At 39.7% G+C, this 27,325-nt stretch overlaps 1 protein-coding gene across 1 annotated transcript; it reads right to left on the bottom strand.

Moving 5' to 3' along the window:
- Window positions 1–311: 311 nt before the first annotated feature.
- Window positions 312–26,603, bottom strand: traf4a (tnf receptor-associated factor 4a). The gene is made up of 7 exons (XM_033976460.2): window positions 26,077–26,603; window positions 7,896–7,947; window positions 5,177–5,281; window positions 4,623–4,784; window positions 3,579–3,740; window positions 2,875–3,030; window positions 312–2,246 (listed from the first exon to the last, which is right to left on the bottom strand). Exons 1-7 carry the CDS (start codon window positions 26,217–26,219, stop codon window positions 1,614–1,616), a joined length of 1,413 nt encoding a protein of 470 aa, XP_033832351.1. The 5' UTR covers window positions 26,220–26,603; the 3' UTR covers window positions 312–1,613.
- Between the last annotated feature and the right edge of the window lie 722 nt (window positions 26,604–27,325).

Below are 27,325 nucleotides of genomic sequence, written 5' to 3'. Positions count from 1 at the left end.
AGTAACTTTTCAGGTGCAGGGTCAGCCGCTGCTTGTCGTTGTGGAGAATGTTCTTTGAATGTTCCACAGTATGGCATTAAACATTTCTAACTACATGAAAACAAGCAGGAGATGAGCCCACTCACAATAGTGAATCTTTTGAGTAATAAAAACACATTGATTGAATAAATGCAACATCTCCATGAGTCAAGCAAGCGGCTGACCCTTCACCCTTCAAAAGTTACATAGTACACCTTTAAAACAGAAAAACACAAATACTTTTTACTGCCTTCATTTGACTTGGGTATAATAAAGAAGCAAGAACAATCAAACATAATATATGGTACTTTATTTCAGTTCAGAAACTGACAAGCACTCCTCGATCAACATATTAAAACATTATTGCCATCTGTTCAAATCTCACAAGATGGCTCCTTAAAATAAATACTTTTTAGAGGAAATAATACAGAAAGAATACCATATGTGAGGTTGGAACCGCACAGACGAGAGACTAAAGGGTTTTGAAAATCCCCAACCCGAATCTCCAACAAAACAAAAACATGTTGGTATAAAACAGCTAAGCATTTTTAAAAATACAGCATCTTACAAAATGTTTTTTAATCTTTGCACTTTTTAAATGACTGTAAAATATCAGCTGGTATCATGACAAGAAATCAGGGGTCGATTCATGTAGAAGAAAAGACAGAATGTGCTTCTGTTTTGTACATTTGTATTCACATATAAGAGAATATAGTCCTTTTAGTCCAGGTGTGTAACAGGGCTACTGTCCTCGCATCTCCGCTGTACTGCCTGCTTGCACCATCCATAAACTCAAAACAGTCAAAAGTACTCAAAAGATTTCAAGGTTATAAACACTTATATAAAACAAACAACATAAAAAGTATCTCTTTAGGACATAAACCAAGAGAAGAAACACAGTTGTGAATTTTGATTTCAAGAATACAGGGTACAGTACAAAAGGTGGTCCGGTGATAGCATGAGAAGCATGCAGATTTTTGAACAAATGGCCTGCACATTTTCCTCAATATAAAAAAGGCATGGCTTTTCCTTAATAAATCCAACCACTGTCTCAATGCATTTGCCTGTATTGGCAATTTCTACTATAAAAGTATGGTACCAGATGGGAGAATCAACTTTTTTTCATAGTAGCAGGTCCAAAAGGTGGAGCTGGGGTTGTTTCACAGCTAGACACAAAGTCCAATGCATTTTAAGTATTAGTACAGTATCATGAGCATGTAAACAAAAGGCTCGAGTTGTCCTTTAAGTGCACAAGCCAACAAACCTTTTTTTGTTATAAATCTTTCAATGTTAGTACTGCAGAATATAGAAATAAAATAGCATAACTTAAGATAAACTTTCTAGGCACTGGTTGATTTCCAAGGCGTTTTTCATTGTAGACTGTGATAAAAGTCAACAAAGATAAACTAAAGAAAACAGTAGAGTGTGATGGTTTTTGCAAAGACCAAACACTTTCTCTTCTGTCAAATACCTCAAGGTCCTTTTCCAGCCTTTTGGTCCAAGCTCCGAAAAGGGCAGTCTAAAGGATCAAAGAGTCTGAAAGATCAAAGTTCAAAGGTCAAGTCTCTCCTTCATGCACAGAACATAGCTGATATTTAACCCATTATTTTCTGGGGAATTTCTATCGAAGCCTTGATGAAGATGCAGTTGTCTCGGATGTAATTTCGTTTCTTGATTTCCTCATGGGAGATGAACTTGGGGTATCCAAATCCCAGGGTGCTCTCGTCCATGGAATTGCGATTGCTGCTTGGCTTTTGGAAGTTTTTCCAGTTGGGATCGGGGTTGAATGTTTCGGTGATGTGCTGCGGCTTGGATAACGACGGATCACTCTGATCCAGAATTGAGAAAGTCACTTTGTAGGAGAAGGGCCACTCCAGGAGGTTGTCGTACTCTCCCGGTAGCACTCGGATATACACAGAAAGGTGGGACCCCTCACCACTGCCATTCCCGTTCAGAAATGCAGAAACTTGCAGCTTGTAACCATAACGATGCGTGTAAAAAGGTGGGCTGAAGAACTCGTGGTTGCTCCTCATCTTGGCCTCCTGGAGTTTTCGGGAATAGTCGTTGAGTTTCCAGATCAGGACCCCGTCATGGCTCACGGACAGCTCCTCCATCTCTCTCCGCAGCTCCAGGATTTCCTGCCTTTGCCGGCCCACCAGGTTACACATCATGGTCAGGTGAGACTTAGTGGTATCTTCAAGGTGTCGGCCGATCGCCAGTTTAGGGCACTGCAAAAAGTAAACATAGTTAGTGAATTGATGCAAACAACATTATATGCAAGTACAGTAATTTGTACGGTTCAATTAGCCTGTCTTGAGACTAGCAATGTTGTACAGGAGGCAGAAGTAGTAAAGTAGATATGGATACAATATAGGAAAATTAAAAAAAGTAAATTGTCCAAAAAGGAGAAACAGCTAATATTTAGTTTAGTTCAGACTTTGACACACTGCGCCTCACTTTTAAGACATATTTGAAGAGCCGCCGTGTTCTGTTGACTATATTTAATAGCGCCGGCTCTATGCTAAAGATAAGATTTGCTTCCTGCCAGACCATCTGTAAATGTGTGTAGCCGACAGCACAGAGTAAGAAACTCATCTGCTCTCACTTTTTTTTTTTTTCAAATTGACGTCAGATTCAAAAATAGGCCAACATGCAACGCAAATATACAAGCTCATTAAAACACAGCTTACAGGCAGAGAAGTTCTGAATACTGTAGCATAGGACCCATATACTACTATGGACCTGGTTTATACATAGTTTGGTCCTTATATAATGCACTTTCTTCTGTTTGTAATGTCAAGTATTATAATAGCACTTGGTAAGGCAGATATAATGGAATAAAGTGTGTTGTCTTACCCTATGTTTGCAGCCAGCGTCTTTAAAAGGACATAGGACCAGTGCGCTGCCGCAGTTGTCCTTGACGTGATTGGCCAGATCCTCCCTGGCAATGTTGGGGGTGCCACACTGGTTCGGACACTGCACTGGAAACCGAGGGCAATGATACTGATGATTCTGTTGAGACAAGCATTAAAACACAATGTTAATGTAACAGGCAATATGAGATGAAATGGTTGCACACATTCAAAGCACTCTTTAAATAACTATTCTAAAAATACACCAGAAGTACTATTAATAGATATTTTTCACAAACCACATTCTGCTTTGAAATTAATGAGAGCTTCTGACAGGTACTTCAATTACACTATATAGGGAAGAGCAACTAATCAAAATATAATCGAGATGAAGTCATTTCTAATTGACAGTACAGGGTGTAGACCTGTACTGTCAGACCTAAGCAGTAAAAGCATGTGGTTTGGAGAGTTCTTTGGAGGAAGAATTTGACCAATTTCTAAATGATATAAGCCAGTAATGCTTATGAAATTCATTTGGAAAGACATTTTATCTGCTTTTAATATAACATTATTTGATAGAAAACAGTTACCAATTTAAGGGAAAACAAATTTGGATTTCTGTCATATGCCCCATCCCTAACTGGCACACATTCATATTTGACATGAGTGACAATTAAAACAACTAAATAACATACATTTGTCACAAACCTGGATTGTGTCATAGACAAACTCTTTGCCGCAGTATTTGCAGGGCTGTGTGCGTTTGGGACACTCGGCCATGCTGTGCTGGGACAGGAGGCGCCGCATCATCCTGGCTCCACATTTGTTCTCACAGTAAACACTCTCCTGGGGACACACGCCCTGATGGTTCTAGACAAGACAAAAACACTCCATTAGAGCTTGATACACGAAATACCCTTTCCTATTATTATATTCTATTAGAGATATAATATTAATGCATGGCAATATTACTATGTATAATGTAAACAAACATGGAAAACCATTTAATAATGTAACATTTCTGGTGGAAGGGTTGCTGCCTGTTTAAAATGTGATTGATTTGTCTGGAATGTTCCTCAGTATTGCATTAAACACAGTAAGAATGCAATCAGAACAACTGTAGTGTATTAAATGAAACGTAGTTTTATGCCGTATTGTGAAACATTCCTGGCAAAGAAATAACATCTTCAGGAAATGCACGTGGCAGTCCCTCCGATAGAAGAGTTACATAGTGTACCTTTAAATAAAACACACAAACAAATCATTTATAGCAGTTGGAACACTAGTGTGGCCAGAGAATTATTTATTTATTTATTTTTTCTGTTCTGTAAAGCGTCACAAATTATTCTGTTTATGAAATTTCTGTACAAATACCATTTATCCTGTAAAGCTAGTCTAAACTTGTCCATTAGCACCTCTTTGACCATACATCTGCTGGTACTATGTATGCAGCTCTGTGCAAGTGGTGAGTGTGTATTTCCACTGTGAAGAGCCAAAAGGGGGATTATGCCCTGACACTGTGTACACAGGAGCCCCTGTAAACACCAGAGGAGCTGAACTGGCTGAGGTGTTGTGAGAAGGAACTTTAGTTTCGCCAGTGAAAAACATGAAGTTTAAAAGCTAGCACATATGACACATGATCCAGTGCTGCTGAAAAAAGTTCTTTATAAAGACATGGAAATTATGTAGTGTCACCAGGTAGTTTACGTCACGCTTCTGTAGAGGGGAAAGATACAGTGCAAAAATCTTTACCTCGTACGCCTCTCCGGTGAACTCGCTACCACAAAATTCGCACTTGACTTTGCGTTTGGGACAGTCGTGCTGCAAATGGTCGGGCAGGTCGCGCCGGGTCAATTTCACAGAGCAGCGGTTCGGACACGGGATGACGTTGAATGCACAAGTAGAGAAGTGCCCCTAAAGTTGGACAAAGGGAAACTGTCAAAACTGAATTCTGACTCTAAGACCACAGTAGTGACAGAGGGGTAGGAGTGGGTGATATAACAAAAAACCAAACAAAAAACAAGACAATAAAACAAAAAAGCGATTCTTACCATGTCACTATTTCAATTTGATCATGGGCAAGGTATAGTTAGTATTTTATATTGCCTTTAAATGTTAAATAAGTCATCTGCTTAGTCTGAGAGTTCATACTTTACTGTGATTGGTTCATTCTGTATGTCACTCAGAGGCTTTGAGGGAGGAGTGGGTGGGGAAAACTGTCTGTTTTTGATTATAGAGCACCATTAACAGCGAAACACTGAATCTCAATATGACCATATTGGATCAGATCACCATAAATACTGTACCTGGAGCTGCTTCATCTGCCCTGTCCAGCGGCAGCCCTCCTCACTGTGGATGCAGCGGATGGGCAGGGCCAGGATCTGCTGTTCCAGCTCTGGGTCTGGATAGATCTGAAAGAGGCACAGAACATACACATGTTGTTCAGAGTTTTGAAAATTAGGACCGTTTACACAGAATGTGTTTTATGTCTATGTGTTTTATATCTTATGTGTTTATTGTCATGGGCTCAGGTCTAAAGAATAAATGATCTTAGAATCTTGCCCAGTAACAATACATTGTAATTGTCCATCCATAAATACATGGAACCTTTAAATATTACAGTTAATTTAGATAATTGGATGTTTAGCTTCCTTTAAAAATATAGTCCATAGTTGTATAAGTGTAATTTCTTTTTGTCCATTTTCATATAGAGACAACTAATGTTAGTGCTAAATGACACAATTTTCTTCATGTTGTTGTACTGTATTGAACACTTTTAAGAATAAATCAAAAGTACTAGAACAGCACTTATCTTTGGCCACATAAAAAATAATGTGTGTTGTTGATGCTAAAAATAGACACAAATCATCACAGTCCAACCGTTTGGTAACAGGCCTCTTACAGTAAATACTTGTTATGGCATATCACTTTATCTGAGCATCAGATCACACTAAATGGAAGTCCATCCCCAGTCACTGCTGATAATGAATCTCCGTTAAAGTTTATGGGGCCTTTGAGAGCCAGACGGAGGCAGAATGCGCTCTGATTTATCCCCTGTGCAGTCTCTAAGGGAGGAGGATGAGTGAGTTTTCTGCCCAAACCCCCGTCCCGTCCTAGAAGGATTTACAGCTCTGTCTGAGTCTTATCCCCCTCCGACACACAAGCGCACTATGGTCAAACAAGAAAAGCCACTTCCTCAAAATGTCACAACAGCCCTCTAACTGCTCACTCAAAGACCAACCACTCACGTGCTCCTCCATGCAAATGTATTCAAATGCACCCATGGCAGTTACACTCTAATGCAAAGTGCTGAACAGCTTGTTTTTCACTGGCTTTGTGAGGCCTCATATTCATTTATAGCTAAAACATATATACAACAAGGTGCGTTTTAAAAGATGTTAATACACTTTAAATTGGTGTGATGAGGGCATCATATGTGTATCAGATGTTTCTTTTTTTGAGGTTCAAGCATGGAAGAAATGTAATGGACTTAAAACATACAGACAGTAAGACTCTAGTGCTGCAGTCAACTAAAAGGAGCAATCAAAATTATTAAGGTCACTGCCAAATTCCAGATAGACTTTCTACTGTTGTTCATATAAATCCTTCAAATTCTAATAAAAAAAAAGTGTTGACTTATTAAAACTGATTAAACATGTGTTGACAAAGACGCCATCAATCGATTAATTGATTAAATGTCGCATAGCCATACAAAGTTTCTGTATAGACACCATACTTAATATTCAGATAAATCTTTAAAACAACTAGTTCAATATTATCTTATAGACAATAGATCTTACAGTCATAGACAAACTTCTTTCTTCCAAACTGTCTTAAAGCCCCTTCTGTCCATAACTTTACACTGTACAGTATATTTAAGAGTTTGGCTCCCCGCACTATGTAATCACCGCAATAGTAAATGCTACTTTGCTGCTATAATCACATTCTTTGAGGTCAGGCAAAGCAAGAAAAAATCCTCTGCAGTGGAGTGAAACATTCCTTCATTGTTCCCGCATTGGAATCTGCAGCGGGACGGCAATAATGACCTTTTAATAACTTAGTCCCCGGCAGATCAGGGGGTTAAGCCATTGGGGGGGCTAACTGGAGCTTTTATGAAGTGTGCGGCAGCTATTGTCTGTCCCCAAGCAGCACTACGGCACTATACTGTGCTTTAGTGGCTGCGGCAGTCATCCAGTCTTGTGCTTTTCAAAGAATGTGTTATGTATATTTGATGGACAAAGGCAGTAACACACTAATAAAGCAACAATGTGGAAAATCTAGTACGCAACACTTTGGCATCTAGGTTAACAACTGCGTGGATTATAACACATAGTTAAAAACATGTTTCATTGTCTCTTGCCTTAAACGAGAAGCATCACATTTTCCCTTCATCATTTACCTCCAAAACAAACTTGGTTATGCTACTATATGTCTACACAAGGATTTAATAGCCAGTTATTCTTCAATGATGATAAACTATTAATCTAATGGTTCACCTATAAAGTGCCATATGGTTGATGTTTACCCCTAAGAGCAAAAGAGAACCTTCCAGTAAAGACCAGGCCTATGTGTGTAAAGTTTAAAGTTTAATTGTGTTATTTACTGAAAAGAATGCACACTAACACTATTCAAGACATATGATATTGATTAGAGATTAAAATCATTTTGTAGTGTCTGTTTAATAGTTCTTTTTGTAGTCATATAATTAGCACCATTAGTAGTAAGTATTGAAATTGTAGTTGTAACCGTGATTAAGAGTGCATTTACACATGCACCACATCAAAATTAAGACTAAACTAAACTGTGTCTAAACTCAGAACTAAATCTAGACTAGACCAGGACTAAATCTAGACTAGACCAGGACTAAACCAAGACTAAATGCATCCATCAATAGTCACTATACTATTGGACAGTTATATTCTTTTGATAGTTATTGATTTGAGTAACACTGATTTGAAATAGTAGTACTGTTACTATTAGCTATTATTACTACTATTATTAATACTATTATGTGTATTCCAATACCTTTGCATAATCCAACGGAAGCTGGTCTTCGGGACACTTGAAGACGCCTTCACTGCAAGAAAACAGATGAGAAAGATGGTTAAACGTCTAGCATTTCATACAACTAAGAACAAAAATCAGAAAAAAATGTAGCAAATAGGGATGTAACAATAACTGAAATACTGTAATATCGTATCATCAAAAGTGGTCATCGCAATATATTAAATTACAAGTCTTTTCGTTTATATTCATTGTTATGGTGCAGCAATAGCTATAAACGAGGCATCAAAGAAACAAAGTCTTGTCAAGGCATTTTAAAAAGGGGAAAGTTGCATATAGCCACAAAATATCGCAATAAAAGTCATACTGTGACATGCATATTGTGGGAGATATGGATATTCTTACATCCCCAGTAGCAAAGCATTTCAACAAGACACTTTGAATACTGTTGGAGTGAATCTTTGCTGCTGACACTGACTGCAGCCAAAAGAACCGCTTCAGCTTTTGTGAGCTCTGCATTGATCTTAGTTTAGCTCAAATTAGAAGTTTTGTGACTCACTGCAGCAGATGACGCACAATACAGTTATATAGTACAATAAAGTCTGATATTTTCATAGATTTGGTGACGTTTGGTCCTTTCATGTAGGGCACATTAACATTTCCTTCTTTCCTCATACTGATCCATTGTGCTTATAAATAGCTTTCAGTATTCCTTTCCTTAACATAAACAGAAGATTCACTGCCATTTAAAACAAAAAAAGTGACATTTCTTCCACCTAAATCATAACTCTACACTAAACCACATGCTTTGCTATAAACCTCTCAGTTAAAAAGACACAAGTATATCTTTGAAGATGATGATGACTGAATAGATATCTTGATTAAAATTGTATTAACTGCACAGCTCTACTTATTCTATGCCATCAGGGTCAACACCATTTGAGTATTACAAAACGCCATTGTCCGCCTTATAATTCAAGAATTACCAACTGTTATACACTTGACCTTGTTTAACAGTTGAATCGACAATTATTCAGTTGCTCTTTCTTGTGCATATGGCTTTCCCTCTGGGGTCGTGTGCTCCTAGTATACAAGAAGTTTTATTTTCCCTCTGCTTCAAAATAATAGTTTGTTTTACGAGTACTCCCCCATGCCGTTTGCTTCAGTGCCAGATGAGCAGTATGCCATGGCTAATTAGAACAGCAGCTCTCCTGATCTGCCTGCATATCTGTACCCTATAATGTCATCATGAAATATTCACGTGTGTAAATAATGGAGGCAGTCTGAGCTAGTGTGGATACACATAACCTACATTTAAACAGCAATGCAAGCACAGAAAGAGGTTTTACAAAATGACCAAAAAGGACAAGTCTTATCGGCGCAGATGTTTATAGGCCTCCTGCTGCTCTGGGACACATGTGCTGCAGCTCGACACACTCCAATGAAGGATTTACACACACAAACTGTATGTAATCCACTGTAATCGTACAGTTCTGAAGGGACTGTATGATACATCACAAATGCATTTTACAGTATGAACAACCACAACATGTGTGCAATAAATAAATGAATCACAGGCATATAAAAGCATATAAACAGCATTAACTCAACAACGATATTTGATTTAGTCTCGGTTTAATCGATTTTAAGTGAATTATTAACAAAATACCTTTACCTTTTATCTAGTTAATGCTAAAAACAATTTACAAAATCCATGTGTTTCAAAAAGTGATGAACAATTTTGCACGGTTGCCAAAATAAACTACATATTATATCTTTTGAATGGTTAAAAGTCCTCAAAATGTCAAAATGTTTTAAGATGCTGAATCCATCAATTGAGTGTCCTACTTTCTACATTACTTTATTTGGGAAGGTTTTTTTTTTCCTTCTCATCATCCATCATTTTTATATACTAACAAAATCTCTATCTGAATAAAAAAAAAAATGCAATAAATAATACATATATTGCCAGTTAAAGCTTTTAGCCCTTCTAGCCCAGACTGCCTTTAATTTAAGACCTCTTTAAGTCCAATTAAACTCATTAGCGGACCACTGTGACAGTCTTTGCCTTTGGGTGCTCTCTCTTCACTGGACTGTATGCGTCACCTGATCAGGATGTCCCCGAAGCAGTGGGACACGTGATGGGATGGGTGCATGTGCGCTGGACCCGTGTGGCCAGCTGCTGTAGGCTGGAGTGTGTGTGTGAGTGTGCGTGTGGAGGGCGGAGGGAGGGGGGGGGGGGGGGATAATGCACGACGCGACAGCAGTAATTCTCTTCCATTAGGGTCACTGTGTCAGCAGGGAGCTAGGGCCCAATTAACAAACCACATTGTAAAAAACAGGGTTAATCGATTAGGGGCTGCACTAGCAAGGCGCAGTCAGCATCTCATGATTACTGCGAAATCACCTTTACCATTCATCAAGAAATCACTTTTTCACCAGAGCAAAAACACACACAGCAAATAGGCAGAGACAGGCTTGTCCTCTTGTGGAGTCATCAGAGTGGACAGCTAGAGGCCTATATTTGAGGCACAGCAACAAACTCAGCCCCCAACACAGTCCCCCTTCTCACGGTGATACAGAGCGCGCCTCCTCTGCCCCTGGGCCCAAAGCGCACAATACTGATGTAGCATTGTGACAGTGCAATTCAACCCTGCTCCAATTCTGCTATCTCCTTTTCAGTGACTTGTTGTTTCTTCAAGGCAGTCTACGGAACAAAGTCACAAGAAAAGTTTGTTGGGAATGACAATGCAGTAAGGAACTTGCAACAAAGTATTTTAGAATAGATAATGTTGAATTAAATGAGTGAAAACTGTATATATGTATATTTTTAAGCTGCAGCCACTACTGAAATATAACAAAACTCATTAAGTACATTTGTTGACAGAGAGTATTATTTTACCCGTGGCACTTTTAACCAACAATGGACTAAATTACCCCCATTTTAGTGACAGTAGTGGCCGTTAACATTGGTCTAATGCAGTTATAAAAGCGTAAACCTGTCCCGTATAGCCTAAAGGGTAGAAGCCTCTCATGCAGGAACTTGTATCCTCTAAACCACCTGCTCTTACTGTCATACAAACAGTTGTTTACTTGAATTTTGACAGCTCACACCTAGACCCAGTGCTGCGGGCTAAAGGTTGTTAAACACATGTACTTACAGGTCCTGGAAAAGGTCTTTGGGGAGCAGGGCAGGCAGAGCACTGTATAGAACAAGTGCTTCATTAAAGATTCAACAGTCTACAATATAAAGGGCCACTTGTCAACACAGGACATATTTTAGTATGGCTGAGATATTGAAGTCACTTACAGTTCACTGGTTTAAGTTTACATTACACTTTCCTCACAGCCACAAGGAGCCACAAGCTAGTCGTCTAGTCCCAAACCTGGATTAATTATTTAAGGTGCACCTCAGAACTCAGAATAATTGATGTTGGTGTTTTGTCTGTTTATATATGCTGCGTTTAGGGATATAAAGATTATTCTGTTGAATGAAACACACATTTTTTCAGGTCAAAATATAACAAAACACCCCAAAATGTAACAGTTTTAGAAGAGATACAATTTCGTTTGAATTCAATCTTTGATCCAATAAAGTAAACCTACAGGTGAGGAATAGTCCCATGTTAGGATTGGAAGAAAATGTAAGATTTCACTGTTGTTTGGTCATGTCAATCAAATTATCATCAAAATGTTTCTTCTTACAGTAATCATAACACTGTCATTTACATTTTATATGGACCCTCTTGAGTTTTAAATAGAATATGATGGATGATTCCTAGATTGCAAGGTACCTAGCCTGGCAGTAGAGCATGTGTACCTTCTATTGTTGTATCAGTTGTTGTGACAATAGTGTCTGGCTCTATCCGTTTGTTCTGGACAGTCTGACAGAGAGCAGCCTGAATCCCTCACGTTAGATCTAACCTCAGCTCCACACGGGCCTGTTTTCCCAGCCAACAGTGACCACACACGGAGAAAACATGTCTGTAGTCCCAACCATGTCCTCTTCTCCCCTTCACCAACAACTGAGAATACTCCCGCCCTTGTATTTGCCATTGAAGTCAATAAACCAACCAAATCACACACACTACAACATAACAAAGTGGATCTCTGTGTGTGCAGCTGTAGTGTTTACTCATCTCCTCCAGGGGGATCACTTCAAACCTCAAAAATCCGCCCCAAACGCTGAAGCTGTCGTCTTTTCAAGTTATGACCCAGATTAACTTTCAGCTTTACAAACAAAACCTTAAATACCACGATTGCCCCGAGTCCCTGTGTGCTGTGTCCCAGCTGCAACATGACTCTCCAAGCAGGAAAAAGGGGAATTGGGTGCATCTGTTTTGGTTTTGGAAAGCGACGTGTAACTTCCTCTATCAAGAACATTTGTATTTAAACCATTTCTTGGCAGCAAATTTACACACGTTTCATATTGTGGAAACTTAGGAAAATCCAGATAGATGTACAACAGTCAACTATGGCAGTCAATTTTATTTAAGGTCTATTGGTGTACAAAATCCAGATAAAATGTCTGTTTCAGAGCTATGGAATGCTCAAAGCAATCTTACATCTCCCCATAATAAACCTGCACCATTTTACTATACATTTGGACGCTGTCAAGTAGTTATGGCTTGATTAATGAAACATAACTGAAGAGCTTTTACTCAGATCTAACAGAGTAGCACCCAGACTAGTCCAGCATCTTTCTATGGCTTGAGTTTCTACCTGTGTAACTTAATACACTCCCGGGCGGTGGCTTCAGAGTTAGCTTACACCTCACGGATCTCTTATTTTCTCCACACAGAGGTGACAACAGCAGCATGAAGACTTTTTCACACATGGGACATCAAATCAAATTCCTAACATTGATCATTAACATTAGTGTTTTTAAAAAGGTTATTAAAGGCAAGAACAAGAAGTTGCTTTGTCTTGATGCTAATTCTAATATCAACTTTCAATTATTGCAACGTACACAAGGTTAATCTGTTGTAGCAAACAGTACTGAGCGATCTGGAATAGGCTTTTGTCCTTCAACAAGCTACTCTTATAGAATTTTTATTGAGAAAACCTGAGAAATCTTACATAATGTTATATATTATAAAGCTCTCAGATATATAAACAGCTTTCAGTACTTGTTACTTCTCCTCTATAAATATAACGTGGCATGGACTGGTTTGTCAGCTTCTATTGAGGGCTCTGAGGTGAACGCCTGGTTAAGAATATGACACCTGTAAAATTCTATCCCTCTCCCGCGTTGGTCACTAACAGCAACTGGCAGCTGCAGCATGAGACGCAACAATAGCTGACAGTGTGTGCGTCATGGCTATCAACAACAGGCAAATTACACCAGTCAGATGAGTCTAGAAAGAAGTTTCACCATTAACAAAATTCTACAGTGCTGCCAGCTTCTACAACTAGTCACAAATCTCAATAGTGTGAAGCTAAGATGTATTTTTGTAAAACAGGTTACTATGATGCAAGCCACAGTAAGGCAATATAGTACTAGCAGTTTGTAAGTGTGGGCGTATCTGGCCCGAATTCCTGGCTCTCACTGCAGAACCCCATGTACGTAGCACTCACTGGGATGGAGAGAGAATAAAGTACAAGTGTGAAAGAAACACTAAAGGCATTTTGCACCTAAAAAATAATATATTAAATCATTTTATTTCGCGAACACAGTTACTATTTTTCCGCTACACAAAGCAGATACAACAAATACAGAATCTAATGCCAAAAACTTCCCTTGAGATTCATTTCTATATGTCGCGTATATTTTCCTGTTTAAGATAAATGCACTTTATATCATGCAGTGTTTTATAAATGCAGATAACTGAGGATAAATGAGACAGGAAGGCATACGCATTTTGCTAAGAGTCATGGGAAAACAACTGCCGTCCACTATCCCAGCCAGTTGATTCCCTGTCACGGCGCATTATCATGAGAAAGAATAAAAGTGCAAAGTGGGCAGAGATCGATGAGAACCATGTGGTAACAACTGCATTTTCTCAGACAGTTATTTCTGAGTTGTGGTTTTTGTCAGTCACAGAAAGGACTTAGTGGGCAGGGCAAACAGTGTCATAGTTCAAAATCAGCCACAGGTCCTTTCATCTGTTAAGTTGTAAAGGTTTTGCATGTTAATTGTGTTAATTGAAACCTACACAATAGAACATATAGTCAATTAACCTGGATATTGTTTCTTCTCAGCCATATTTAAAATACACTATATGTGAACGTAACACCTAAGGCCATCCCTGTTATAAATACTTATGTAAGGATTCTGGTCTTCCTCCTGCAGCTCACCTCATTATAGTAACATTTATGTGCGCTGGCCGTCTGTGAAACCATATTCAAAGGTTAGCAGAATATCTGTTTGTTTTTAAAATGTCAGCTCGCTAAAGCAGCATATAAAGAGCAGTATCAGTGAGGGCTCTCTGCCAATACAAAGAGTCAGGTTCACGGAGGATTCACTGAACTGTATTTGGGCAGTACTTTTACTGTTTTTATGATGGTCAGTAGATGATGCATTATTTAATGTGGGAGTGAATGGTCCATGTGTGTTTGCCCTGAATCTCACAGGGCAGAATATTGATGATTATTCTATTTTTAAATGATATCTGCATTTGTCTCATAAAGGCTAGTGCAAGCAACTATGAGCGTGAGGTATTAATCCAATGTGCTACATAAATGAGTCAGAAAAACAATGCCAAATTAATGTTGAAATCACCATTTTCTACAGGGAATCATTTTTGTCAACATTAGCAGTAGATACTAGTAAACAAAGGGAAGTTATTGTCATAGGAGGATTATTAGATTACACTTATAATTGGCTATTGACTGCATTATCAGAGCTTAAAGTCACCCTTGTAATTCCCCAGGTCATTAGAGGGTTAACAATGGATAAAGTGCCATTGCAGCAGGCTTTTAAATAGTTTGTTTTAGCCTTCCTGAAATCAAACTTGCGTGACAGTAAAAGTATCGCGCGGGGGCAGAGCGGGGCGTGTTTGTGAGCAATTAGACGGTGACTCATCAGATTGCCAGAGGTGAGGCAGTCGGAAGAAGCCACCTGCTACAAGACAAGTAACCCATAGAGAGAGCGTAAGAGAGAGGAGGGAAAGAAAGGAAGGAAGGAGGGCTGAATGAAAGGATGAATGAACGGTCACAGGGTGGACCGGAGGGCGGAGGAGCAGCCATCTGCACAAGATTCTTTAATCTGCCCTTAAGTGTGCAAGGAGGGAGATGGCGCTTAGCAGCTCTTATAATCCCCACGACTGTCCCCTCGCATCAGTTTGATATGGAACTAGAACACTCAAACCAGTGCCAACTTCAAATCCAGACTGTCTTACTTTGTTTTAATTGAGTTTATAGATTTACAGCGCCCATAAAATCAACTGCTCTTCTGGTATTTGTGAATCATAAGGTCAATAAAAAAGCTGTTAAGAGATATGGATTTCTCCACACTACAGTACTGGACACGTTCTAGCAGGGGTTTAAGGAATCCTGTTGTAAATTGAACTAGAGCCATTTGAAGTATGAGTATAGACCTATTTGTGTCTAGTAAAGGGGTAAATGCTCTTTCTGTTGAAACAAAGAATAGCTTTAAATGCTATATGTAGTTCTCTGTAGAAACTTTGGCTTTAAATATCTGACAATGCCCAGTATCAACTGATACCACTGCAGTGACTCAAAATAGCAATTATTTCCTTTAAACACAGGTAAAAATGACCAAATGTGTTATTAATATACTCTGCTTTGACTCTGAAATATGTCAAAGCAGAAATGTTGCAGAACAAGGCAGAATCTTTGTTGTTTTCCTGATCAATTTCATCTGGTGGATTATACAGTGTTTGCATGAGATGCAGGAAAATCAATGCACTTTCATTAACTGATGCTGATCTGGTGCACATGCGAGGCAGGTGAGTGGGTGGGAGTGGGGTAGGAGTGGGGTGGGAGGGGGCTGCCTGCAGTCCGCCACTGCCATGAGACCGCCGACATCCACAGGAGCAGCACATGAAAGCAAAGGCTAGGCTTAAAAGAAGAGCGTTTGATGTGGCTAAATGGCACTTTGGGGGGCGGGAGTGGAGAGAATCAATGAATTTTAGTTTGTTTCTCATACTACTATGTGAAAACAGTGCTACAAGCTGCCTTCGAGCTGGCTATAGGTGTGAAATTACCCACTCTCTCTCTTTTCCTTTTTTTACTACATTTGTAAAAGAGTTGAGTAGTTAGTCAGCAGCTCTACCTCACATGCGATTTTTTTTTCCTTGTTGTAATCACAGATGGTGGGGCTAAATTTAGCGCAAAGGCCAGATTTCGGCACTGCAGCATTGAATGGAGCCATCCTTGGAGAATCTGCCACACTGCTGTAATAATCCAATGGGTAGAGAGGAAACCAGCATGCCAGGACATCTTCAGGTCTATTACAAGAAAAGGACACTGCCAACTATATGCATATGGTAGAGAGATGCTACTATTAGGGATATTTATTGTGTTTCTATGATTTAGGAGGCACAGCAGCCTAAATAGACAGCATGGAATTGGAGAATTAATACAGATTAAGTGTGCAGGGCTTTGAGATATTTTTTCAAGCAATAAAACGTGCATAATTCCAAGACTAAAAATCTATATATATCAATTTCCCCTGCCTAGTAGAGTGGTTAGCCCACCTGGAAGCTCACAAGGAGTTCTTAACAGACATGTAGTACAGTTTTAGCTAAATTGTACCTTTAATCAATATGAGTAAATTGTTGTCAATGTGTCAATATGAGTAAAGTCCTGCATCTAATTTGCCTCTGCGCATGGTAGTGTCATGAAACTACAATTTCAAACTCTATTTTGATACTAACAAAAAGCCTTGATCCTCGATACTGATTTTGATAGCAGAATGATAATAAAAACACTTTGTCTGACAGTATTTTCAGCACTGAATAACAGTAGTTTCTTTAAAATTACCACCGGGTCATATACTAGTTTGGATATAAATCTAGACCCTTCTACAACTGTTCAAGATCCAACTTTGTCCTGTTTATGCAATTTTTCTTTCAGTATAAATATTTAGTATCTAGTAAAGTGCTTTACAACAATAAGAAGACTGATAGAGCATAGACCATATTTAGGGATTTTCTCTGGTCTCAAAAGTGGAAAACAAAGCTTCTTCAACCATTACTCTTGAACAACAACATCCTCAAGTTGGGGTTTATTTTACGAGGCTCATACTTACCAAGGCGTCTGGAGAGTCCCATTTTAAGCAGGATTTAGAGCACACTTGGCCACCAGCTGGAGAAATCAATCTGGGACCCTTGGAGGTAAACTTCGATGACAATGGCACTAAAGATGTGATATCTACTGACAAAGGAAATAAGGGGAGAGGGGAGAAAGAATCACGGTCTAGCTTGAACATAAATTTGAGAAAACGTATTATTTAAGAGTTATATCCTAAGCCCTATGTCACTTGTTTTACATATTGCCAAAGTCATTTTTTGGTTTTCTGTTTATTATATTTTTATTTATACTGTATTATTGCATTGAGGATATATTGCACCTTCCATTTTGAACACTACCATCCACAACTCGTATGCACATAAGCCACAGATTAGGAGCCTATTTGCCCAATTCTGCAGTTCTTTAAGCAGCAGGTGGGCAGTGCCGATAAGCTCCCTCACCAGTCACATACCCTTTAATTAACCTGCACCTGTTCACCTCACACTACCCTTCAATGCACAATAAAGAGAACCCTGTAATCTTATCACGCCTATAATTCATATATATTAACATCTGACTTGCTTAAACAGCTCAAGTGACTGGGAAATTTGTGCCTCCTTATACTACATAGCCATGCTTTACCAAGTCATTGTAGAGTTGGGGCTAGTTTCTTTCTCTGAATGTGAACAAACTAAAATTAAGCTATTTTTTGTTATAAATAATGTAAATATTCAGGCTATATGCAATGTGTACAAGATAGTAGGTAATACGTTGTTCTAGCGGGATGTTGATCTATATGTGCAGTGTCCATAATGAGGCAGGCATGATTATAATGAGGAGGTCCTGAATCGTTAACTGGTGAACATTTCATTTTATGTGCTGTAAAACTGATGAAGAAACGCATGAGGCTGTTAATCAAGCTGCTTTACTGTTTTAGCATGACACAGCTAATTCAAAGTACATTTTAACACATTTAAAGGAGCACTGTAACTTTTCCAGGGAGTGTCCCCATATGTGACTGCGTTTCCTAGAATGTTCCACAAACTGCTTACTATTCAGGCAAAGAAATAACACCTCCATAGATATAAGCAGGTTCCTCCACCAGGAAAGTTAAATAGTGTACCTTTAATTAGGACAAAATAATAAGGTAAGAGTAATCTAATTGAGTCTGATGTAAATCTGTTTTACAACCACAGACCTATACACTGCAGGAAGTATAGCTCTTACATCAGCAAAATCATTACTGTGCATTTCTAGATCAACCCTCACAATGTTCAAATGGTTGAGTCATTCAATTACTCAACAAAGAAACTGAAATCCTTTTTACTACCGTCTGTGCAAAGTCTGGGCGTTGTGCACATGACTGGCAGTGACAATTTTAGGTCCTGTGGTTTTGTGTCCATGGGAACGGGAAAAGGTGTTAAGGTCTCTCTTTGAAGGAGAGCAGCGAGAGTTGATTCACAAAACACCCCCCTCGCTGGGTTCATATTCTCATCATCTGCTATCAGCGCTCCTGTTTGTTCTATCGATCGGAGGCACAGCCCACAGCACATATGCACAACTATGACTGATCTGTTTGCTAGAGCTACTTGCACTTGTCCACTGTTGAGGATGCAATTTTGTTGTTCAGTGGGGCGAGTAGCTGACGTCAAATCACATCCATTGTTTCAAAACGCCTCGGCTGCATTGTGCACTGAGTAGGAATTCTTCAACCTGCCCCTGTTGCCGGGAGCAACAATGAGATAAATGACAAGATTTTTTCTTACAGCACATAAAAGAGCAGAGGGAGAGCACAAAGGGAAAGCAAGCGACGGAGTTGTCACACATCACTCTTAATAATTCACCATCGCAGTCTTGCTCAAACAGTGTTGAGTTGGCTATTGTTGTTTTTCTATGACAGTTCATCCTTTTGTTATCGGCCTGGTTTGTACCAAAATAGAACTTGAATTAAAAGGCCTAAAAATCTTGTCAAACCATCAAATAATCACTACAATATAGAGGCAACTTACTTCATTTGCCCAGGCTTGGGTCTGACATAAATACTTTGCTGGCTTAAAGGTGCACTAACCATTCTGATGAGACGGTCTGCCATCTGCTTGTCGCCATGGAGACGTTGTTGCTTTGCTTGGAATGTTCCACAGTTGCATTTGTTCAGTTAGGTGTTTGTTCTTGCTCAGAAACACTTACCGGGCTCACCTCTTCACAGATCTGACCAGTAGCTTGGCCACCTGCTTGTGTCCATGGAGTTATCGTTCATGTCATACTGTACAACATTCTATGCAAAAATATAACATCTCCATGGATAAAAGAATATGGCAGACCAGAAAAGTTGCATAGTGGAACTTTAAGTTTTAAACTTAATGAATTGACAGTGGAGGAATTCACAGTCATGACAATAAAAAGTGAAAATAGTAATAAAAGGCTGAGTCTGACTGAGCGACCCATCTGCTTGGGCACCTGACACGAGCGCTCCTTCCCCTGCACTTCCCTTTAACAAGATCAATAGTCGTCCTGTGCCACGGAGAGTTCAGAGCATTACTTTGTGTTGACATATTTGAAAACGAGCTGCGCATAAAGCCTCCGCAACACGACACAAGGGACCAAGTGTACGGGTGAAGCATTGAGCCGCTTGGTTAAAGGACCACCACAGTAAACAGAGGAGGAAGGAGGAAGGACTGGTCTTGGCAAGGAAGCGCCGCAGTGAAAAGAGCGGAAAAGAAAGGGACAACTGCGCACTGACCTTAACACTGATGAGGCCCAGTGGATAAATGACTTGAATGCAGTGAGTGTGTGTTATGAGTGAGGGGCTTAAGCTGGTGATCTTGGCACCTGTTTGGGTCCACAGTGGCGCCTTTCACCGACAGGTGTCCCGAGTCGGGCTGGCCTCCTCTCTGTGAGCTCCCAGCTGCTCTTCGCTCTATCCCAAACACAGATTCTTCACATGCCTGACCATCAACTCATCAGCAGTGGCTTAAAAAATGTAGTCACCAACACTACCCACAGGCCAAGCTTTTACACAAGTGACAACGGGAGAGTGTGACAACAAGAGTGACTCATTTGCAGCAATATGAAGAGCATTAAAATTGATATGATTAATTGTAAGATACATATGGATGGAAATAAGCATCTGCTATAAGGGCAAGGTACAAACCCACGTGCAGAAATGTTGTCAAATTAAAATTGCTTTTGTTTACACATTTGCCAAGAAAACATCTTAGAAAAGACAATATAAGTAGGTATTCTGTTCCTCTTGATCTTATTTTCCCTTTTTGTCAGAATGAAATGCAGTCAGGATTTGTCAAATTGTATGCCATAAATGCTATTTTTGATGCATTCAGCCTCTGTGACCAATGGAGGAAAAAAATCAGACCATAGTAGGAATCAAACTGCCAATAGTCAGTTATAGGGCAACCCGCTAAACCTCCTCCACCACTCTCCTCTAGGGGTAATTTTGGTGATGGTGATTTCATATAGGTCACTGCTTTGTAGATGATGCGATGCATATCATTTGATGCAAATCAGAGAAACAGGGGTAGTACACTGGAATAGATGTGTGTGGGAAAGTCAACATGTGCCTAATTCTGTACATACAGACTCACAGTCTGTTGGCTTTGGGCTGGATGCATTGACCTGTGCACAAGGCAAGCACATGGGAGGGGGAGGGTCAATTAGCAGATGTGAGGAGGCAGAGTAGGCTATAATACACTGAATACAAGCACTCCACTAGTAATGCTTATTTTTTATGAATAGTAGCAGCCTAAATATTGATATCATATTTATCACTAAAGATTTTTTTTTTTAATTTTGCTTTATTTAATTTAAACCAAATAAAATGTATTTCAATATTAATTTCCTGTACCTAAACAATATGCACTTCTGATCGTTGCCATTTAACACAAAAAATAAGTCAAATTTCCTTCTACAAAGTCTAAACTCTTCGGCAAACCACATGGTCTTTTACTGACAGAAAATAGTCAGAGTAGACCTCTCAATTATAAAGACCCCAACATATCATTGAGGATTAGAAATTATTGCATCTTGATCTCAATTAAAATTTTATTTATTGCACATAACTAACTAATTATGTTGGGTTGACTTGACTGTTCAGTTTAAGTGGGAAAAATTACCTTTTCTACATTGTTTGGTCTTACTATGTATTGAACATAGCATGCATACTCCAGCACGTGTATGAACTAGCCATGATGTTGCTCTGATCTGGGCCAACTGGCGACAGTCCAAAAGCAGGGGTTGGGTCTAGCGTCTCATATCCCAGCATGCTCAGTGTGTAAGAGCCAAGGTGTCGCGGTGCATAGCTGGGATGTTTTCCGCCTTTGTTTGGGCCTCCAGACCATGAGATTTAATTTAAAGGCCCCAAGTCGAAGAGAGACAAGTTAGGACATGTTCCCAATTTTTGAGTAGGATTGAATCAAATATTAAAAGTAAAAAAAAAACAAAAAAACAAAAAACAACAAGACTACTTTACAACATGAGAGGAAATGGTAATTACTGTGATTTCAGAGTTTGGAGTGTGGTGTGGCAGCTGAGTCACACGTACAGGACTGTTTCGAGACCACAAATTGCCTCTGTTTAAACTTTCACATTGTTGTCAACCACATAATTAAGGTCAGCAGTGACTGGAGCATTGGTGTGGTGGCCTAATAATTACAGGTGAGACTGGCATTAACTGCTATGTAGATGTTTCAAAATATACAGATGGCAAACAACTGTATGGAAAAAAGAAACTCTTGTTTGCACAGAGCAAATATGTTCTTAAATGCATGAGGTTGCTTTTTAATCAGCTCAAATTCCAATTACAACTAGCTGATTTTATAAAGCAAGTTAAGTGTATCATAATCAGCTGGAAAAAAGGAAGTATTTTTTATGTTAAGTATGAGTCATATCCAGTCTGTTCGGTTTGCATTACTTACATCCAAGCACTCAGCTGTCACAATAAGCATCACAACAGTGTGACTTGGCATGTAGTGCAATAATAGTTCAACTCCACTGTGTAAAATGTTCACCTTCTTTCAATGATGTCATCATCACATCCCCAGCTCTAAAACCATTTCCACCCAAAAGTCTGACCACAATTACCTTATCCCAAACCGGGCCGGCTCATTCTGCCAGTGTCTCAGGGGCGAGAAAAGAAACTGCTTAGATAACAAATAATTCCCTGCAAACTAATTTTTGCCATCAAATACACAAGAAAGGAGTTTTAGGCTTTTGCCAAGTTGTTGTAACTTTGAGTTGTAGGCTCCCTTAAATCACAGACTGTACAGCTGCATACTTGTGGAGTTACAGTGGCCGTTTTACTTAAACACAAATAATGCTGACGCCAATTGCTTGATAATAGCCCATTTCTTTTGTGCTATAAATCAGCAGTGGTTGGAGTTTCTGATGTTGCAGTTTAGAAGATCTATTTCTGTGAGAAACTTTCAGCAAAAATGCTACTGAATAGGGGTTGGACACAATTTAAGATTGGGTTCACAAGAACATGACAAAATTTTATTTAAAAAAAATAAAACAATCTCACAAGATAATTTTCCACATGTTTGCACAATCATGTGACAATTTTATCTCACAAGATCTTGTGACACAAGATCATGTCCCATCCTTACTACTGAATGTAGGACAACTAATCTGCATCAGTTAACCTTCTTCAATGTGTCCAAAGGCTGAAGGTCCAAACTAGTTTACTGTACAGAAGCTGAAACTGGACTGTGAGTGGTAGATCCTCCTGATTGAGAAGAATAATTATGCAATGATGTGTAAGAGTTACTAGTCTATTTGCTTCTCAGTCACCTCTAGTACATCAGCTGACACACAGCTCTGAGGCCTGGGGGCTTTGATGCAGTGGTAGCACAGTGCATCTCTGTGTGCAGTTCACTGACCACCATTGTGACAGCAGTAAGGATAAACCACAGACCCTCCCAAAAGCCCGGATCTGGAGCCAGGGTCCCTGCATCTGCGCGGCCCTCAGACACCTGCAGAGGACTTATAATGTCTCCATGATAGGACTGAATGATAGCCACAGCTTTGGGCCCATTCAATGAGATACGCACAAAAGACAAAAGCCCAGCTGCCCAGAAAGACTAACTGACAGAAATTGCAACTGAGGTTTTCAGGAAACAGTCAAGTCTACATGCAGAAGTTACATGTTAATTAAGTATTTTCAAAGCAAGACTTACATTGAAGATGTATCAATCCAAATATTTTATACAATTTGATTAGAAATGACTGTATATTATGTATTTCACTATAGGCTATAATGTCCAAATCTGAAGTCTTCCTAGCAACTCTTTAAAAGTGCAACAAAGTGTAACTTTTCTGGTGGAGGGTCCGCTACCTGCTTGCCTCCATGGAGATATTATCATCATCATCTGAAGACAAGCTGACAAACTCTACTGGGTCAAGTTAGAAGTCAGGCCTGTGGAAAGGGAACCTCCCGCATAGTAAAAATGAATGTTTTCAATGTATTCTGTAGCATCTTTTGTGAACTAGTACCTATAGTTGAATAATACAAGTCAAATGCCATACAATGGAACATTCCAGACAGCAATAACACCTCCATGGAGACAAGCATGCAGATGGACCCTCCAAAAGCGGCACAGTGCATCTTTAAGTATAACAGTTGCATTGTGCTCTGTCAGATATGGCAACACAAACCACTGATCACTCTTAAAATACTCCTTACCTACTGTAAAATAATGAACATTTGATTAATTAATGCATTCTTATATTAACCCGCTCTGGAGCATAGCTATAGCTGTGAGGAAGTTGGTGTGATGACTGCAGCTCTGTGGATGTAGGAGGACGGCACAAAGCTGAACAAACCAATTACACCCTGTCAGAGCCACTGTACAGAGGATGATCCCTGCAGACACTCCACTGTCACTTTGCATTGCTGTGTTCAGACCCAGTACTGATGAGCCATGGGTCCTGGCATTTGTGCGCTACTAGAAGCTCTACTAAGCCCACACACAATGAGGGAAATTGTGTTACATAGTATTAAGTGCTGCGTCTACTCATTACAGCTTATTAAGGAGACAGCGTGCTCATTGTCAGGAAATCACAAAGACGCCCAAATGTGCATGTACTGAATAGTTTGAGCATGTGACGCATATGTGACTGTAGGGCTGGTCTGCTTATAGGCCATGACTCTCCTTCAGCGCTGGGTCAGCCTTTAGCTCTGTCACTGTATTTACACATTCTTCAGGCAACGGAAACACAGCCCATTAGCATCACATGCTAACATGGCAGTGGACAGAGCAGCACATGCAGACCTTTACACTCCTGACACGTGCTCAAGTGGCACCAGCTCAGGCATGCACTCAGCAGCTGCCAGACTTTATGTACTATAGGCCTATTATTACAGGAAAATACTAATAATTTATAGACTTGAGTTAATGCCAGACTTAAATAAATATGACTTGTTACAACACAACAATACTCTAGGCAATGACAGTCTAAAAGTAGGAATGCTCGGTTGGCAAGACATAACTAGAAAGCACACAACCTCCAATTATAACAGGGATGCATAGTGGATATTGCACAATGGGTACTGCAGTATTAGCCAACTACTTTCTGTCAGCCTCAATAAACTCACAGTGCTTTCTCACAATAGCTTCTGTGCTGTCCCACAGCATTGAAGAGGCACACTTTCTCAATTAAAGGAGTGACAATAAGTCCTGCCCTCTCAGCAAAAGAGCAGCCTCGTTTCTATGTATAACTCTGAGGCCTCTCTGTCCCTATGCACAATGTTTTAGAGCTCACTCATTTACATCTTTTTAAAAGAGTCAACGACTTCAACTATTTCCTCACTGTCCACATGTTGGATACAGATTTTGAGTTTGTTGTTGCTTCACAAAAAGGCCCTGAGAAATTAACAACTTTTTATAACTCGTTTATACCTCCATATAATCTCTATTTCTGTTTTCCATAACGAGCAGTCTGTTTTTAAGGGTGCAAACACTTGATTTTGTCCTGGTCTAATCCAGGTTTTGTTGCAGGTTTAGTCCCAGTTTAGTCTCATTTTGAATGTTGTGATTGTGGAAATGTGAACGCACCCTTAAATGCATGGCTTATATATATTTTCAGTGACAATTGTTGTGGAGAAATAAAGAGGTTGAGTGTATTACATGAAGTAGGCCACAAGTTAAGTATCAGACACTGTAGACTACTGTGCCTTGAGCACTTGTCTCTAATTGTTGCCACTGTTGAGAATAGTACCTTATTGTAGTAAACCCATTGACCCTGATGACAGCGCACAGGGAAAAACAATACAACTTTGTGACTAAGTTTTCAGACAGACTTCAGTAGCTCCAAGCTGATTAGGACGTGAGCTGAAGGATGACCTCTGGGAGAAAGGTCCCTTGGTGCCCCTCACTGGAGTCAAATGAATGAGTCTTGTCTAATCCAGGACCTGAGGCAGGGGTCCCCACTGAAGTGCCCCGGACACACACATCCTTTGACCCATCAATAAGAGAGGGCACCTCAGGGCAAAAACACAGACAGAGCAGTACACACTGTCTAATGCATTAAATGAGAAATAGAACCATAGGCCTAAAGAATAATAGTCTCAGAAGAAATATTTAGCTGTTCTTTTGTGTTTTCAAATTTATATTTTCTGTGAATTCATACTGTTTTGATATTGGCCTATGTAAAATTAATTGAAATGACATAATAAACATGTAGCAAGGGTAACAGTAAAGCAGTGTCTTCTATAGCACAGGCGTGCTCAGTGGTGTTTTCATGTTGACACAGAGGCTCACGTGTATAACCCTTCATGTGCAGAGAATGAAATGAATGGCTCGAGATGTTTACATTATGGCTCACACAATATTCAGACGACAGCAAAGTAAAAGACTAAAACTCTGTTAATCCAAAGCCCTTTGGGGGAAAGGTGAGGAGGACACACCTACATCATTATTTATCATGGTTACAGAGAAACTGCACGAGCCTATCGCGTGCACAAAGCTGTCACTAATGCATAGTACATGTTGTTTACCTCAAGAATTCTTGCAGACAGGTGTCACAGAAGCGGTGTCCACAGGTAGACACTTGGACAGGTTCCCGCATCGCCTTGCTGCAGAGCGGACACTGAAAGCGTCTCTTTGGCTTTTCCAGAAACTTGTAATCAAACCCGGGCATGTTTACGCTATGTCGCCGTGCTCCTCGGCCTGCCAACTGGAGGTTGCGGTTACAATGTCCTCTCGGGTCCTCTGCTGTCCTCTCCCCGTAAACGGGGCTATTTATCTGAGCTGTTGCGCCGTGTTTCAAGCCGATGAGGATGAGGGTTTCATATCACGTCCTGTCCGCTGCCGACAGATGGGGCTTTGCGCAGCTCTCGTCCCCTCGTCTGCCGCCTGCAAGCGCACGGCTGATGGCAACACAAGCTCCGGCTGCTGTGTATCGGCCCGGGTCGTGCTGTTATATCTGAATCGGGAGTACCTTCGTGTGGCCTTGTCCAGGTCAGTGGAGATGTAGCACTTTGAACAGACTGAGCACAATGCGTTGGCCCTGTGTCTGTTTAGGTGCAGGGAGCCCCGCCTCCTCCTCCACGCAGGAGGAGTCAAGAAGCTCAAACACCTCTTCACACTGGTTTATCCCTCTCATTGTCACTATAGATGTACAATAAGACTGGTTTCTGACAGCAGAGGACAGTAGCAAATGCATTTGTTTGCTTCTTCAATGGAGGATTGTAGCAGGTGAGAAAAAAATGTGTAGCCCATTTACCCTATTCCACAGAATATATCCGTGAACGATGATGAGGTCTGCATTATACCTTTAATTTCATTTTAGAGATAAAATGAACAAAGTGTTCAATAGCAGGGCTATAATAAGCCACAATGGGGAGCCCCAGACAGTAGTGATGGCAACACTAATAGACCTATGCCCTCTAGTGGCCACTCATGCATTACGGTGCACGCAATGGTTGACTTTAAAATGTTTAATATTTACCAAGTGTATTCCAATCAAATCAATCCAGACAATAAATGCGAACGTATAAGACAAAGAGATATAGGCCTACTTATATTATTAAATATTTAATAAGTGAAAATGTAAATGTTTCTCCAACACAAAGGATCAGTTACACTTAATGCATTGCCTCTGGATTACATCATCATTACATCATCCACAAACAAAACAATGGACTTTTTCCTCATATATATATATATATATATATATATATATATATATATATATATATATATATATATATATATATATATAAATCATATATTTTCTATTAAAAC

The sequence above is a fragment of the Periophthalmus magnuspinnatus genome, chromosome 13 (assembly GCF_009829125.3).
Source record: "Periophthalmus magnuspinnatus isolate fPerMag1 chromosome 13, fPerMag1.2.pri, whole genome shotgun sequence".
Lineage (NCBI taxonomy): Eukaryota > Metazoa > Chordata > Actinopteri > Gobiiformes > Gobiidae > Periophthalmus > Periophthalmus magnuspinnatus.
The sequence above is the reverse complement of the archived record's forward strand: the minus strand, read 5'-3'. Positions and strand labels throughout refer to the sequence as shown.

Coding starts and splice junctions, on each gene's coding strand:
- traf4a (XM_033976460.2), bottom strand. CDS start 26,219: ATGCCCGGGTTTGATTACAAGTTTCTGGAAAAGCCAAAGAGACGCTTT. Junction 7,948..26,076: donor TGTCTGCAAGAATTCTTGAG/GTAAACAACATG, acceptor GTTTTCTTGCAG/TGAAGGCGTCTTCAAGTGTC. Junction 5,282..7,895: donor TTCCGTTGGATTATGCAAAG/GTATTGGAATAC, acceptor TGCCTCTTTCAG/ATCTATCCAGACCCAGAGCT.